Source organism: Pleurodeles waltl, chromosome 4_2 (assembly GCF_031143425.1).
Source record: "Pleurodeles waltl isolate 20211129_DDA chromosome 4_2, aPleWal1.hap1.20221129, whole genome shotgun sequence".
NCBI classification, from domain to species: Eukaryota; Metazoa; Chordata; class Amphibia; order Caudata; family Salamandridae; genus Pleurodeles; species Pleurodeles waltl.
Window position 1 is genome coordinate 745,826,265 of NC_090443.1, and position 17,853 is coordinate 745,844,117.

Consider the following 17,853-nt stretch of genomic DNA (forward strand, 5'->3'; position numbering starts at 1 on the left):
TATGTGGACAATTTCTATACAGGAGTAGAGCTGTTCAGTGAGCTCTACAAAGCTGGCACTGTGGCCTGCGGTACAGTTCGTTGTAACCGCAAAGGATTCCCGCGGGAGCTTGTTTGCAAGAAGCTCCAGAAATCACAGAGTACTGCATTGCGTTCTAACGAACTGCTCGCAGTCAAGTTCCTAGATAGACGTGATGTATACGTGCTCACTACAATTCATGATGAGAGCACTTCTCCCATCACGGTTTGGGGTCAGATGGCCGAAGTCCACAAGCCCATCTGTATACTTGATTACAATAAGTACATGGGTGGAGTGGACAAGAACGACCAGGTTCTTCAACCATACAATGCGTGTCGTAAAACTCGCACTTGGTACAAGAAACTGTTTACCCACCTGATTCAGATGGCAACATATAATGCGTATGTTGTTTACCGTCAGACAACAACAGGAAGACTCATGACTTTCCTTGACTTCCAGTTGTCTGTAATTGAAAGCCTCACTGCTGTTACTGAAGAAGCAGCAGCCTCCACCTCATATGTTCTGGAGGATGTGGCAAGGCTGCAGGAGCGACACTTTGCTGATCGCATACCTAAAACACCCAAAAAGGATCGCCCATGTCGTCGCTGTAAAGTGTGCTCAAAGCATGGAAAGCGGCAGGAGAGTCGGTATTACTGTCCCCAGTGTCCATCACAACCAGGCCTCTGTATCCCTACTTGCTTTACGTTGTATCATACTAAAGCAAAGTTCTGGGAAATCGACTGAGGTTGAGCTGCTGTTGGGTAATCCTTTCAGTGGCAGTGCATGGATACCGAACGTCCATGGGCCACTGCTTCGTTAGGCAAGGAGCCACAGAATTTTACTTCATCATGGACTTCCTTTTGGCGTGGTCGGTGTTCTGTTCAATTAACATGCATTTTCTTCCCCCTACTGCATATACTAGTAGACAGAACATATGCCACATTGCCACGGAGTACCCTTTCTTCACCTGCATGTCTTCCTTACTTTCAACGGTAGATATGCTCTCTCAGTTCGAGAAATCACTTTGTAGGGCATACTTGGAAGCCCCCAACTTGCTTCCACAAACTAGTATAGGTTCACTTGGCTATTATACAGGATTAGCCAGGACTCTGATGAGAACAGAGACATGGATGGGTAAGGAAAGCTTATGGTAGGAGTGCCTTCACAGGGTTATTGCACAGGTAGAAGGCAGATAGTAAAGGTAGTACAGATGTACATCATCTACACCTATGGATTCAAACCCATTGGTGCCATCCCAGCACTAAAGGAGAATGACTTGTATAGGTCAGTGTTTGACCTGCTTTTCATGTTCATCCTCCATCAGAACTTAGTAGATGTTCAGTTTGCTGTATAAGTGCATTATAGTCACATCACTGCACATAATGTTGGCTGGGACATATGCTACGTTCTCATGGACTCCCCTATGTACCAAACACTACCCTTTTCCATAGCCTATGACCTTCTCTTTAGGGAACATCATGAGAAATCCCCAGCATGTCTCCCTTAGTTTCAAAGGTAGATATGCTCACTCAGTTCGAGGAATCGCTTTGTACGGCATACTCGGACACCCCCAACTTGCATCCACAAACTGGAAGGAGTTGGATTTAGCACAGAGATTGCGCTAAAGGCGCATGAAAAACATGTCTTCCTGAGCCTCAGGTGGCTGTCACAGGAGTCATTAGTAAAGGTTTGTTACGCATGCATTTGGTAATGTTAAGGAAGCAGGAGGCAGGTAGCCTATGACCTTCTCTTTAGGTAACAGCATGAGAAATCCCCAGCATGTCTCCCTTAGTTTCAAAGGTAGATATGCTCACTCAGTTCGAGGAATCGCTTTGTACGGCATACTCGGACACCCCCAACTTGCATCCACAAACTGGAAGGAGTTGGATTTAGCACAGAGAGTGCGCTAAAGGCGCATGAAAAACATGTCTTCCTGAGCCTCAGGTGGCTGTCACAGGAGTCATTAGTAAAGGTTTGTTACGCATGCATTTGGTAATGTTAAGGAAGAAGGAGGCAGTTACTTGACAGGTGGTAAAATGTAGTCAAACTTATTCCGTTCTGTGGCGTGTGAATGTGATGGGCCCTTGTCTGGCAGCGGTAAGTTAATGTGAGTGGAGTGATTGATTGGATTGGGCCCGTGGCTGGCGATATGAAAGGGTTGTTTGTTGTGCGTGAATGGCGTGTGAATGGACCATAAAGAGGTTGGTGCCTGGACGCGGCTTTATGGCCCACCTTCAGAAGGCTTGGTTTCAACATTCAGATACTTTGATAAGTAATCATGCTTTAAAACCATAATTTCTGGAGGTGCTAAAACCAACCAGTGTGAGTGGTGGGTTAACTTTAACAAACTAGTTTCAGGGGAGACCAAGGGTGCAGGACTTGCATGGCTCTCACCAGTTTTCCTTCACCCAGAATCCCCTTGAAATTACATTATGTGCTTAAAAAACACATTTTCCTTGCATTCCAATGAGCAGAAGTCCAGGGATCTGCAGGGATCCTCAAAATTCCTACCACCCAGTGTTTCCCCACTTGTCCTGATAAAAACACAACCCCGCTTGTGTGCCTGCGCCTAGTGCCTGCTTCAGGAATGAATCACTCCAGGGTTAACAGTAGACCTCAAGCAAGGACTACCATTGACCCTTGTGTGATCCATTCCTGTCGCGGGCGCTAGGCCTACCCACACAAGTGAGGTATCATTTTTATCGGGAGACTTGGGGGGACGCTGGGTGGAAGGAAATTTGAGGCTCCTCTCAGATTCCAGAACTTTCTGTCATCGAAATGTGAGGAAAACTTGTTTTTTTAGCCACTTTTTGAGGTTTGCAAAGGATTCTGGGTAACAGAACCTGGTCAGAGCCCCGCGAGTCACCCCATCTTGGATTCCCCTAGGTCTCTAGTTTTCAAAAATGTACAGGTTTGGTAGGTTTCCCTAGGTGCCGGCTGAGCTAGAGGCCAAAATCTACAGGTAGGCACTTTGCAAAAAACAGCTCGGTTTTCTGTGATGTGTCCACGTTGTGTTTTGGGGCATTTCCTGTCGCGGGCGCTAGGCCTACCCACACAAGTGAGGTATCATTTTTATCGGGAGACTTGGGGGGGACGCTGGGTGGAAGGAAATTTGAGGCTCCTCTCAGATTCCAGAACTTTCTGTCATCGAAATGTGAGGAAAACTTGTTTTTTTAGCCACTTTTTGAGGTTTGCAAAGGATTCTGGGTAACAGAACCTGGTCAGAGCCCCGCGAGTCACCCCATCTTGGATTCCCCTAGGTCTCTAGTTTTCAAAAATGTACAGGTTTGGTAGGTTTCCCTAGGTGCCGGCTGAGCTAGAGGCCAAAATCTACATGTAGGCACTTTGCAAAAAACAGCTCTGTTTTCTGTGATGTGTCCACGTTGTGTTTTGGGGCATTTCCTGTTGCGGGCGCTAGGCCTACCCACACAAGTGAGGTATCATTTTTATCGGGAGACTTGGGGGGACGCTGGGTGGAAGGAAATTTGAGGCTCCTCTCAGATTCCAGAACTTTCTGTCACCGAAATGTGAGGAAAACTTGTTTTTTTAGCCACTTTTTGAGGTTTGCAAAGGATTCTGGGTAACAGAACCTGGTCAGAGCCCCGCGAGTCACCCCATCTTGGATTCCCCTAGGTCTCTAGTTTTCAAAAATGTACAGGTTTGGTAGGTTTCCCTATGTGCCGGCTGAGCTAGAGGCCATAATCTACAGGTAGGCACTTTGCAAAAAACAGCTCTGTTTTCTGTGATGTGTCCACGTTGTGTTTTGGGGCATTTCCTGTCGCGGGCGCTAGGCCTACCCACACAAGTGAGGTATCATTTTTATCGGGAGACTTGGGGGGACGCTGGGTGGAAGGAAATATGAGGCTCCTCTCAGATTCCAGAACTTTCTGTCACCGAAATGTGAGGAAAACTTGTTTTTTTAGCCACTTTTTGAGGTTTGCAAAGGATTCTGGGTAACAGAACCTGGTCAGAGCCCCGCGAGTCACCCCATCTTGGATTCCCCTAGGTCTCTAGTTTTCAAAAATGTACAGGTTTGGTAGGTTTCCCTAGGTGCCGGCTGAGCTAGAGGCCAAAATCTACAGGTAGGCACTTTGCAAAAAACAGCTCTGTTTTCTGTGATGTGTCCACGTTGTGTTTTGGGGCATTTCCTGTCGCGGGCGCTAGGCCTACCCACACAAGTGAGGTATCATTTTTATCGGGAGACTTGGGGGGACGCTGGGTGGAAGGAAATTTGAGGCTCCTCTCAGATTCCAGAACTTTCTGTCATCGAAATGTGAGGAAAACTTGTTTTTTTAGCCACTTTTTGAGGTTTGCAAAGGATTCTGGGTAACAGAACCTGGTCAGAGCCCCGCGAGTCACCCCATCTTGGATTCCCCTAGGTCTCTAGTTTTCAAAAATGTACAGGTTTGGTAGGTTTCCCTATGTGCCGGCTGAGCTAGAGGCCATAATCTACAGGTAGGCACTTTGCAAAAAACAGCTCTGTATTTTGTCAAAAAATGGGATGTGTCCACGTTGTGTTTTGGGGCATTTCCTGTCGCGGGCGCTAGGCCTACCCACACAAGTGAGGTATCATTTTTATCGGGAGACTTGGGGGAACATAGAATAGCAAAACAAGTGTTATTGCCCCTTATCTTTCTCTACATTTTTTCCTTCCAAATATAAGAGAGTGTGGAAAAAAGACGTCTATTTGAGAAATGCCCTGCAATTCACATGCTAGTATGGGCACTTCGGAATTCAGAGATGTGCAAATAACCACTGCTCCTCAAAACCTTATCTTGATCCCATTTTGGAAATGCAAAGGTTTTCTTGATACCTCTTTTTCACTCTTGATATTTCAGCAAATGAATTGCTGTATACCCAGTATAGAATGAAAACCAACTGCAGGGTGCACCTCATTTATTGGCTCTGGGTACCTAGGGTTCTTGATGAACCTATAAGCCCTTTATATCCCTGCAACCAGAAGAGTCCAGCAGACAAAACGGTATATTGCTTTCAGAAATCTGACATCGCAGGAAAAAGTTACAGAGTAAAACATAAAGAAAAATGGCTGTTGTTTTCAGCTCAATTTCAATATTTTTTTATTTCAGCTGTTATTTTCTGTAGGAAAACCTTGTAGGATCTACACAAATGACCCCTTGCTGAATTCAGAATTTTGTCTAGTTTTCAGAAATGTTTAGCTTTCCGGGATCCAGCATTGGTTTCACACCCATTCCTGTCACTAACTGGAAGGAGGTTGAAAGCACCAAAAATAGTAAAAATGGGGTATGTCCCAGTAAAATGCCAAATTTGTGTTGGAAAATGTGGTTTTCCGATTCAAGTCTGCCCGTTCCTGAAAGGTGGGAAGATAGTGATTTCAGCACCAGAAACCCTTTGTTGATGGCATTTTCAGGGAAAAAACCACAAGCCTTCTTCGGCTGCCCTTTTTTCCCATTTTTTTGGAAAAAACGAAATTTTCACTGTATTTTGGCTATTTTCTTGGTCTCCTCCAGGGGAAACCACAAACTCTGGGTACCATTAGAATCCCTAGGATGTTGGAAAAAAAGGACGCAAATTTGGCGTGGTTATGTGGACAAAAATTTATGAAGCCCTAAGCGCGAACTACCCCAAATAGCCAAAAAAGGGCTCAGCACTGGGGGGGAAAAGGCCCAGCAGCTAAGAGGTTAAGACCATTACTGGCATGTTATTTTATTTATTTTTGTAAAGTGCAAATTATCACCCTGGGAGGGGTACTTTGGTGTTAAAAGGACCGAAAAACAGATAATATACATTTTGCCAAAGAAGGATCACATAACAAACAACGAACCATCCAGGCTCTAAAAGACCGCATCATTGGCACAGAACAGGGAGGGCAGCCTAGCCTCTGCCAATTTGGGTGGCTCATTATCCAGGCTTAAAAAATAACACCCAAATCAGTTATTAATACATTAGGAAAATAGAAAGTGTACAAACCTACACTTCATGCATTGAGACCCTCTCAACAGGAAATGTCTATCTACGGTGCACAATCTATTGCAACATTCACTCTTTATAAAGAACAATACATATCTGCTTGAGACCCGCTTCTTAAACAGGGAGAGGTGACATTTAATTAAAACAATCAAAAAGTGTCTTTCATTCATGAGAAGTCAAAAATACGGGAACTCTGAGATTTGATTGTAGCTTTTCAAAACCATTTTCCCCAATTTCTTTTTCACCATAACTTCTATGTCAATGCATTTTTGAAGTATGTATTAATATACGTAATTTGAGTTTTAAATATGCACAATTCACTTGACATCAAACGTCAGTTTCATTATCAAGAATTCTGGCACAATACGTGACCATTTTAAATCAAACAGTTCTACAAATAACCACAGAAAGAAAATCTCCACTTACGTCTTAAAGCATGGGTCACCAGACATGAGTTGCATGCTAATCACAACCTGTTGATAACAGAAAAGAACATAAAGAGAAAAATAAATCAAACTACGGTATCAGAACAAGACAAAGAAGATAAACAGCGCATTCATAAACCATATACTTCATACATACACAAAATATTAACTACTATTTGGTGAGGTCGAAAAAAACGTGCCCTTTCGAGTGAAAACAATTATTCCTTGTGGTGCGATTTTCAAAATGGCAGGCACTTCTTTCCAAGACAGAACATTCAACAAGGCACAGAATGTGTTGCTTTACTGTGCTGCATGACATTTATTATGTACAGAACAGTAGATCATTCAAGTAAACTACACACTGTTAGCGTAAACATATGGTGACCAATCGCTACCTTAGATACTCACTCCATAACCACCTTCCATAAGTCAGATACACAGCCCACTGCATAAGCCCACTCTCCTGCTTACTCCATGCTTCTCAGCTTCTTCTGTTATCCATAAACGTACTGTCTTGGTGATGAACTTGTATAATTACTGGACCTAGCAACAGAGCAGAAGATATTCTGCTGCACTAAGAGAAGCAGGTAGGATCTTCTACACTGTGCTCATGGTGCAGCAGCAGTCTGCACCTAGACCTGCAGTAATGGTCCCCGCGGATATCTTCTATATTGGTAAGTAGATGAGGCTTGTGGCTTCAGGCACAAAGGGAGGATGGTGTGTGAGGAGAACTCTGGAGGACACAGAAGGCGGAGATCTCAGGGTGAACTATGGATGCCGGTGCGTACCTGCATCATTGCCATGACTGGCTTCGCAGGACATGTAGTATGCTTATACTGAGGTCCACCATCCAACATCCTTCTGTGACGAAAAGGCTGAATGGTTCTCCTTCATTACGAGCCAGGCTCCTGCCCCCACAGGAAGAGGAAAAATGAAGCATCCTCAAAGGAAGTCCAGTTTCATACAATCGATTTTTAGAGGAGTTCATAAAAAACAGTGGCCCGAGGAGGCTTGCGTTACGTGTGCAAATGTTTAGATATGCTTAATTAGGTACCTAGTCATGTTTTTCTCAGCTAATAAGGACTGTGATGTGGAAGAGGTATGAAGATGTAAGGAACAATAGCTACAATATCAGAGAAAGCCTCGATGTTCCTGGTCTGGATGGAGCAAACCAACATTGTACAAGCAGATCAATTACTCAAGACTGGGCATTTCCAGATCTGCACAGTATTTGCACAGGTCATAGGGAGGGGTCAGGAGCCAAGTATCCCATTGAGGAAGATATGTCATTGGATTCTCCTTGTGGGGATCAGCTTGTTCAAAACATTCCTGTGCGCATTCAACCTGGTTTCAAAGAGGATCTTTGAGAATCTATAGGTGAATCGTAGACTAGTGAGACAGCCTTTGGATATGGGAATCTAACTCCTCATGACCACAGCATACTAATGCGAGTCCACTGTAGCGCGACTCTTTCAAAGGGAAATTGTCAGTTCAAAATATTGATTATTGAATTTTGTAGTAACTAAAGCGAACTCAAGTATGAATTCAGTCTACAAAGGTTTTTAAAAAGAGTAAAGCAATCAAGGGAACATGTTATCAGAGGGGATAGCGAGAGACAGAGCATGCTGCTTACGTATAAGTACATATTGCTTTGATAATTAGTCAGGTATAGCCCACAGGAGAGCACTATTCCCAAAATGTATAAGTCAAGTTAGTTTGAGAAGGCGAACAATCAAATTATTTTCAAAATAGTGAAGCAGAGTAACACTAAAATGCATGCACACGAATCTCACTAAAGTGGTTTGAATTCGGTGATGTGTAGTAGAGCGGTGCTCAGATGACTGCAGAACCAAACTTGTCCTTTGTGCCACAATTAACTCATGATCTTTCTTAATACAGACGTTTCTGGCCCCTCTTATGAAAACAAAAAAATACCCAACTTACCTTCAGAATGGAATTATCTTGTCTTGTATTTTTTGTGTCATAGCCCTCAAGTAAACATCGTCGAGTGGTATTTCCAGAGCCAGCAAACTCGGCCAAGTTCAAATCTGCAAAGCCCAGCTAAATTAAAAGCAAAACAGAAAGCGCAGATCAGACAGCTACTCAAACACAAGTGATTTACATCAAATATTTATCATCTTCGCTTTCAGCAGCAGTACAAAGGAACACAATAAAGAAACTCGCTTGAAAGCAAATGTGATAAAATCACTTTATGCACTACATTAATTAGGAAATAGTACTGCCACCAGAAGACTGATATGTGCACATTAAGACTGTTTTACAGTAGTAAGACTGACATGTAGTAGGAGGCAGATCCATTGTGGAATTCTCTCCTTATGGCCTAGCAGCAGCAACCTCCTAATTCGTCCACAAAGCCAAACAAGCATTTGCAATGCAGTAGGTCTTGCATTTGCTTGAGTTAGGGCTATTGGCATTGTGAATTCGTAACTGGACATTTCTTGCCACATAATTTTGTCAACCCTGCCTCATAATTTAATCTTTCCCTGCTATATAACTCCAGTGGCCGTGCATATAACTAAAGCACTACCACTTACCTTCTTGCTCTATCTGCAGCAAAAAATGGAAACGTTGCCATTTAGCATCCTAATTTAAATCTTCCATGCTAATTTTATAAAATACCACTTTCACCACCCCATCATCAGAGTTGCTGGCTCGCAAACACAATTTCCCCCAAAAAGACACAAGACAACCAGAGAGGAGAAATAAACTAGAAGGGTAACCCAAACATATCAAGTGTTCAAACAGTCAGCGTGTTAGGGATGTTAAGTTGGCCTGAATCATGGACGTAATTGTGATAAGAAGAGATTATTAAAACACATACAATTATTATATAAACCTTTATCAGAAAAATAACTGATGGCATTAGACTGTAATGCTCAAAACAGTCCCTAGAGGGCACCATAACAAAAATATAATTTGTAAGAAACATGGTCATGTAACCATACTGTTAGCCCCTAGAGGGCATAGCCCCATGAAAAAAACTGGAGAAAATAATGCAGGCCTACTACAATGATATTACTACCAAGGCCTTTAAAAACAAAACCTTTTCCAGTAGTAAAACAAAAGTTCTAGCCATGAGAAAGCTTAAAAGACACTGAATGGTGGGAGGAGTTATTATTTTGGGGTGCCCACTAACCTAGTGCGGGGACCCAGAGATGATGTAGACAGAAAGAGCGTTTTGAAGGTGGTCCCATTTTCCTAGGACTACCGCAGGCTGAATTTTGAGCTAACATATTTTGTAAAAGTAATGCTCTGCAAAGCATTGTGGTGAGTTGTCATGCCACAAACATTATAGTATGTTGACTACAATGCTCAGAACAGCCCCTTGAGGACACCACAATAAAAATTGTATTTGGAAGAAACATGGTCATGTAACTATGCAGTTAGCCGCTTGAGGGCATAACCACAGAAAAAAATGGCATTAATACCACTTTCACCACCACACCATCACAGTTGCTGCCTGGCCAACACAATTCTCCCAAAAAAAGACACAAGACAGCTACTGAGGAGTAACGAGAGAGAGAGAAATAAACTAGAAGGGTCACCCAAACATATTAAGAGGGTTCTAACAGTCATAGTAATAAGGATGTTATGTTGGCCTGAATCATGTTCATGGATAGGTCAGCAGTGAGAAGAGCGAATGTTGCAATTGGGTGGAAAATGCGTGATGTAGATGTAGTAAAGCCAGGCACTGTCGAATGACATGTGTCAACCTGGAAAGGGTGACAGGGGAGTTTGGTGTGACCATTAGCCTACATTATGCTGTTTTGAGAGACCATAAGGGTGACATTAGATATAATTAAACACTCAAGAGGCACTAGAAGTTCATGCATGTTAGTTCATACACTTGGAGGAGGTTGACAGGTGTTCTGGACAATGATACCGCCACTTCCATATGAAGTACGGTATTTGTTCCCAGGCCATAAAAATGCTCATGCAGGTATTCAGAAATAATGGTGGCGATGCTGATGCCCGAAGGACCAATGCTATACCCAAGCAATACCAGAAAGGGAGAAAGTGGTGAGAAAGTTCAGCTCAGAGGGCACACACCTTAGATTCACTGCTCTACACTGCGACATAGCCCCCCTCTATAAATCGTACTATAACTATACCAACTATTCGGTAGATGTAACAATCCGCTAGACAGAGTTGGTGGCAGCCACTCATACGAACTCACATTGCCTATGCAGTCAGTCAGGTTGGGTGGCGGTGCCTTGGACTTGCCGAAAATACACTTCATGGGTCCTCTGCTCACAATATTGGAGTTACACGTACAATAGACACAGCAACACCGCTGATGTTGCTCCAGAACCCTACTCAGGATCACAAAGCAGCACAGGAATGATTGGCTGCACTAACAGCCCACCCTGCAGCCCAATCAGGATTCAGAATCCTCCAGTAAGAGGAGCAAACACAGGGGCCCTGCACGCCTGTGGGAACTGAGTGGCCATCTTGAAACATTAGACGGCTGAACAAACCTTTTTTAGTTAGCCTCGAACAGTTCTTTGTGTTTCATAAACTGTGATTTAAACTAACAACTTTACCAAATATACATAAGTAACACCAGAATTTTCAAATCCATTATCAAATATGCTCTAACAGTGATGCAATTTAAATCAACATTAATGTTTATTTTGGAATATGTATAGCCACATTTAATGACCGACAAATCCCTCGGGTGTGCTATTTTCACGCAACTGATTTATTGTTGAATCAAGGCGTGTCCACTTGGAGAATTTATCTTCAACTCCACTAGTTACACATAGGCAAAACTAGAACCACCGTAATGTAACCAATGCGAGATGATAACATGCAGGATTTATGATGTTATGACGTCTAGATTTACACTAGAGCTGCACGTGAAGTCGGCATCGTGCTCAAATGTAAATCGAAGAAAACAGACAAGTATCCTTTTTTCCAACCCCAAGGTGCATTAACGGCATCACAAATTGGACGGGTTTTTTACTCAGCGGGGAAATAATCTGTGCCTTGCATTATTTGTTTCACCATTTTAGAAACAGCTCAAATTAAAGATGACCGCCACGCTTGTCCTCACTCTGAGCCATTTCTTTTGGAGCGTTTCCATGGACAGTTAGGAGAAGGCTTTATCTTTTACAAAAGTACTTTGAAAGAAAAAACAAGTGACTACCTTCTAGTCACCCCACCCAGTGTCAGCCAAGACTACCACAGAGTGGCAGGGGCGGCTCCGTGCTTGAAAACGGCAGCGGGTAAGGGGAGGGGTGGAAACAGGCACCCTCTGAAAACAGTCTCTTAACATTTGTGTTATAATGAAAGAAACAGTGATTTGGATGAAAACCCAGGTTTATTGGCGCATTAGTGCTACTGTCTTTGAATGCACAGCACATGTAATCAGATAAGAACATGATTTACAGCCCTACTTACAGAAACAGGCCTTGGAGCGACTGAAAATATCTAGTGCTGTGGTCAAATGCTCTGAGAGAAATGTAAAAGTAGTCCCAAACAGATGCTACAATAGGACAAGTGAAAGGGTACAAGTACTGGGGCACTGCTCTTTTGGAGAGGAAAACAAGGGACAAAGAGGAACGAGTGACCACTAGCAAGCAAGGATTTTTAAATGACATTGAAACAAACTAATAAAATAGCTTTAAGCCCACAGAAGTATAGTATATTAAAAGTATACAAGAGGCCATACGCTTATGCTCGACCTAAAAATGAACTTATGCTATTTTTAAGCAAAAAAATATCCAGTGCTGCTTAACCCTTTGCCTAGTCTGCTTAACATCTAAATAATACATTGTCACAAAAGAGCCATATTGGTTAAGCATGGACTTAACCCTTCTTAAATTATGTCCATTGCTCATCATAAAGCTTAATGACTTGGGCAGACAGACTGTGAACAACATACTGCGGTTGGTGAAGAGCCCAGGTTTGTTCATAGAAGACTAATAATCATATCATGCAGGGAAGATTTTGTTCACACATGAAAGATCTTAATTTAAGGAAGTGGTTAACTAGTGAACACCCTAATCTTAGCTGCAGACCTACAGGAAGGAGGCTCGCAAGGCATCTGCAGGCATTTTGCAAGTTAACATGCTGTATTGCACACCTGATCGCCAACCAAAGGAAAGTCAACACCATCACATTTTAGCTTAAAACATGAAGCATGGCTCCCCTTTCCAACTTGCTTCAAATAATATAACATACAAAGCTACCTACTTGAAAAAATGGCTTACCTCGCAAACCAGCTTCAAATCTCTTTCAACCTCGTAACAACCTGCATCTCATTCATATGTAGACTGGAAACCGAAAATAGATAACCCTCGTTCTCTGCCTGTGCTCAAGATCCTGTAATATGCATCCCTCTATCCTGGAAGGCCTTCTACCTGTACATTTCATTTCTGAACAAAAAAATCTACTCTTCACCACCTTACTGCAGCCTAATGGTTGACTCTCCCCTCTTCCGCAATACCTTTCACCCTTATCAGTTGTCATTTGATGTACACCACTGGGCACTATAAATGTTGCTATCATATCTTTGCTCTCTATTCTCTTAATTACAAACTACAAGCAGTGAAGACATGTGGTGTCTCAGTGTTTATACATTCATTAGTGGTTTACCTATTAATATTACCTCGCTATGTCATAATGATGTCACAGAACCATGATGCGTTTATTGGTTGGCTCAGAGTTCTATTATGGAATGTGTTATGCTTGTCTTCGAGTAGACAGTTGCTGTTGGCTGCCGTCCCTTTACATGTAACCTGATCAGTTGTTCATCACAATAAAACATTTAAAAAAATAGCTGATGGAGATGGACTTCCCTTCTTTACATTTTTGCGACAAGGATGGCTAAGAAGGAACAGATACGTTACTTCAAAGAATATTGAGGTACTGTAATTCTATATTTTTACAAAAATAAAAGGACGAAGGGAGTTTTGGACTATTTCCCAGGGGTTTTGGAGCCTAACGCTTTCTGCTACATCATAAATATTCACACCGTCTCCATACGTGTGTATAATATTTATCAGGCTAATTGAGGGAAGTGTCCTTGTTCTACAATGCTTGCGCGTTATGTGCAGAACATCGTACCATTGAGTATTGAAGACCAGAGTTTGTGTTATCTGAAAGTGCGTGCAGATATATTGGATGCCTAATCTCAGGGCAAAGAGCGGTTTGTGGATGCCTCTGCTGCGTGCACCCTGCCACTTTACGTTTCTTGATACCGGCATTTTAAAAATATTCATCAACTGGAGTATTCGTCACGTGCTGTCTGCAGGTACACCCTCGCGTCCATCTCATCTGTGGAGTGTTCTTTATTTGCTTTGTCATTACGTGCACCAGTGCAATCACAACTGCATGGAACGTGTGTGCGACCATCATTTACTATTGTACACAATCATGGAGCACATACGTTAAATTTAATGTGACAAAGTCATAAATGCCACAGACATGCAGCCATCCAGTCGCGTAGATTCTGCCTGATCTCGCCACTGCTTAAACTGTTTCTACAGGATATCTGGTATTTCTTCAAAGTTAGGCGCTCTTGTTTGTTGTATAAAAGTGCCACTTGTTCTTCCGTACTGCACATATCACTGTGTCGACAGATAGGCACGCTTTTCATCCTTATGATCGACCACCATTGATTATTCCACAAAGTTAAAAGCGATTGGCACGCTTTATTGCCAGCATGCTTTTTATCTTTATGATTCACAAGTTCTGTTTACTCTACAAAGATAACATCGATTGGCACGCTTTACTGCCAGCATCATTAATCCTGCCAGTATTATAGGTACTATTGTGCCAACAATGATTGGCATGCTTTCTACGTACTTTATAGCAGTGGGACCACCTATAACATACTTACCACTATACTCCTGCTGGAAGGTGCAACTTAAATACGGTGTAACTATTTTTTTACTTTTTTTAACAGATTGTTGGGATCAATATAGTTAATTGTGTCATTATGCAAATGGTTATGCCACCTTCTCCATTTTTGCAGGAAACTGGAGAACCTCCTCTGAAATGGCCTTTGGGGCATAGGTCCTTTAATGCTTATTTAGGCACTATGATGGTCAAAAGTATAAACCGGACAGAAAACATAGTTCACTTTACTACTATTTAGAGGTTGAGGGGCACAACCTGTTTGACCATTTACCTGAATATTCTCACAGTGATGATGAATTTCAGGCTGACATGAAAAAACTTGATAAGGGTAAAGTAAATTTGGTGGAACACAGACATAATTTTTTTACGCATGTACAAAAACCGGATGAATCAATCGTTTTATATGTTACATTTTTAAAGATGTTACCGTCATATAATCCGAATTTGAGTGGTTTACTTCTCAATTGATTCATGACCAGATTGTTTGTACTTAGCATTCAAAGAAAATTCAACAAAGGCTTCTTGCGTGCAAGAATCCATTGTTAGATGAGACAACAGATATAGGAAAAAGCATTGAATGTTCTCAAAAAGATGCTAAAATGTCAGAACAAGTAGGATCCAAGGGTGCAGTTGCTAATGTCAATGTGCAGGGTAAAAGTAAAGCTCATGCTCCATAGTCTAAATTGTTTTCTAAAGAGTCAAGGTAAAGGTAAAAGCACACAGAGCATCCACTAAACAAGTATGTTATAGATTTGGATCTGCACTCAACAATTACATAAGAGTGTTGAAAATGTAAAAATGTAAATAAAAAAAAAAAAGGTGGTCACTTTGGAAAAGAATGCAGGGGAGACAAACGTATGCTAGTTAGAATTGTTCATGAGTCATACCCCAGTGATGAAGAGGCAGTGGATAAGAATGTGATCCATTGGTCACAGCAAAGATAGATGATACAGAGGCACCTTTATTAATTGATTCAGGAACAAGAATTACCATCATCTCTGTGGAAAGGTACAAGGAGTTTTGGCCAAGCAAAGTATTATTACCACTGGATGTGTTTACCATAGCTTTTGAGGGAAGCTGAATTGATCTTATTGGACCCTTTTCAGCAGACTTGTCCTATGAAAACAAAATCAAAGGAAAAGTATATGTTGCTCATAAAGGCATGAAATGTGTTGGGAATGTGGCATCACACAGATTTCGGCATGGTCATTAGACCTGGTCAGAAATGTCCTGTGTCCCTTGTTGATTCTGTTTTGAACCAGTCTTGGAAAGAAAAATTTGGGAATGTGTTTTCCGACAAAATAGGCATGATAAAAAAGGTTGTACACACCATGAAGGTTAAAGACAGAGTACTACCTGTAAAACACAGACTTCGTAATGTGTCTGGCATGAATGAACAAGGAATCTAAAAGAAATGCAACATGATGGTTTTATAGAACTTATAGATGTCACCTTATGGCGTTTCTAATTGTTATAGCAAAGAAAAAATCCAGATGAACAAGTTACTTACCTTCGGTAACGCTTTTTCTGGTGGATGCATTAACTACCTGTGGATTCCTCACCTAAAGAATTCTCCCCTCGCGCCAGCTTAGACGGAAATTTTCTTCTAGCACTGCACGTCGACGATGACGTCACAATTGCCCAACTCCACGCAACGCCGTATGACGTCATCCAGGCAATAAGAAGCTCTCGTCGACGTGCAGACGTCAGTTATCACCATTTGTTACGTGCCTTAGAGGCGAACAGGTGAACATTGACCTTGAAGAGAACATAATCACAAATGAAGTGAAAAAGCAACATTTATTACAATAAAAATAAAAATAAACTAACAGCAATAACTGTTCCATATGAAACCAAATATGTCGGTCAAATTCAATCACGTGTACTTGAATTATCAAAACCAGAGAAAGAAACACATATATACATGCTAGAACTATATACATGAATCAGATATATATATATATATATATATATATATACACACACATACATACATACATACACACACACACAAGACAATGGTGCTCACCCACGGATTTCGTGGAACGACCAGTCAGGCAACGGGGAGGCGGGTGGGACAGTGAGGAATCCACAGGTAGTTAATGTATCCACCAGAAAAAGCGTTACCGAAGGTAACTAACTTGTTTTTCTGATGGATACACCTACCTGTGGATTCCTCACCTAAAGAATAGAGTCCCAAAGCAGTACTACCTGCAGAGGTGGGTGCCTGAATGGTCAAACCAAGAAATCCTGCAGCACCGAGCGAGCAAAATGGCCATCCCTCCTAACCTCAGAATCCAAACAATAATGTTTGACAAAAGTATGGAGGGATGCCCAAGTTGCCGCCTTGCAGATGTCAACCACAGGAACACCTCTTGCTAAAGCCGATGAAGCAGCCTTAGCTCTGGTGGAATGAGCCCGAAGCCCCTCAGGTGGTTCTTTCTTCGCTAAGGAATAACAAAGCTTGATACAGAGACCCACCTGGATAGCGTTCTCTTGTGGACTGATCTGCCTTTCCTCTTCCCCACGTATCCAACGAAGAGCTGATCATCTTGCTTGAACTCCCTCGTCCTGTCGACAAAGAAGCTCAATGCTCTTCGTGGATCCAGTCGGTGAAGCCTCTCTTCCTCCTTGGATGGATGAGGCAGAGGGTAAAAGGAAGAGAGAGTAATAGACTGCCCCAAGTGAAAGGGTGTAACAACCTTCGGGAGGAAAGCTGCCTTGGTCCTTAATAATACTTTGTCCCTAAAAAAGGAAAGGTATGGAGACTCTACACTAAGAGCCTGAAGCTCATTCACTCTTCTGGCCGATGTTATGGCTACCAGAAATACAGTCTTAAAGACCAGCAAACGCAGAGCACAAGAATGCACTGGTTAAAATGGCGATCCCATTAGAAATGTTAATACCAAGTTAAGATCCCACTGTGGCATAACAAACGGTGTGGGCGGAAACCTATTAGTGAGACCCTTAACGAACCTCAAAACAAGTGGAGATTTAAACAAGGACGGTTGATCTGGGAGGCACAGAAAAGCTGACAGTGCTGATAAATAGCCCTTGACTGTGGCAACTGCACAACCCTTCTGTGCCAAGGAAAGAGCAAATAATAATATAGCAGACAAGTGAGCCTTTAAGGGATCAATTCTGTTCTCTCCACACCAACATACAAATCTAGCCCACCTACTTGCATAGATCGATTTGGTAGAGTGTCGCCTGGCCGATAAAATAACATCCACCACTTCCGGCGGGAGAGAAAAAGCACTCAGATTGCCCCGTTCAATCTCCAGGCATGAAGGTGCAGACGCTGGAGGTGGGGGTGTAGAATCTGCCCCTGCGACTTCGAGAGGAGGTCCACCCTATAAGGGAGACGGAGCGGAGGGCACAGAGAGAGTTGGAGGAGGTCTGTGTACCACACACTTCTTGGCCAATCCGGGGCTATCAAGATAACCTGGGCCCGGTCTTGGCGGATCTTCCTCAGAACTCGAGGAATCAGGGGTATGGGAGGAAACGCGTAAAGCAACTGACCCTTCCAGGACATCCGAAACGTGCCCCCCAAAGCTCCTTGCACCGGATACTG

General features: G+C 42.6%; 1 protein-coding gene across 1 annotated transcript in view; it reads right to left on the reverse strand.

Annotated features, from left to right (window-relative positions):
* EEIG2 (EEIG family member 2) overlaps window positions 1–17,853 on the reverse strand; it is a 290,983-nt gene that overhangs the window by 163,357 nt on the left and 109,773 nt on the right. The window contains exons 4-5 of the mRNA XM_069232405.1: window positions 8,337–8,453; window positions 6,394–6,440 (exon numbers count right to left, since the gene is read on the reverse strand). Of these exons, the coding sequence (XP_069088506.1) occupies window positions 6,394–6,440; window positions 8,337–8,453 (164 nt within the window). The remainder of the gene's footprint in view (window positions 1–6,393; window positions 6,441–8,336; window positions 8,454–17,853) is intronic.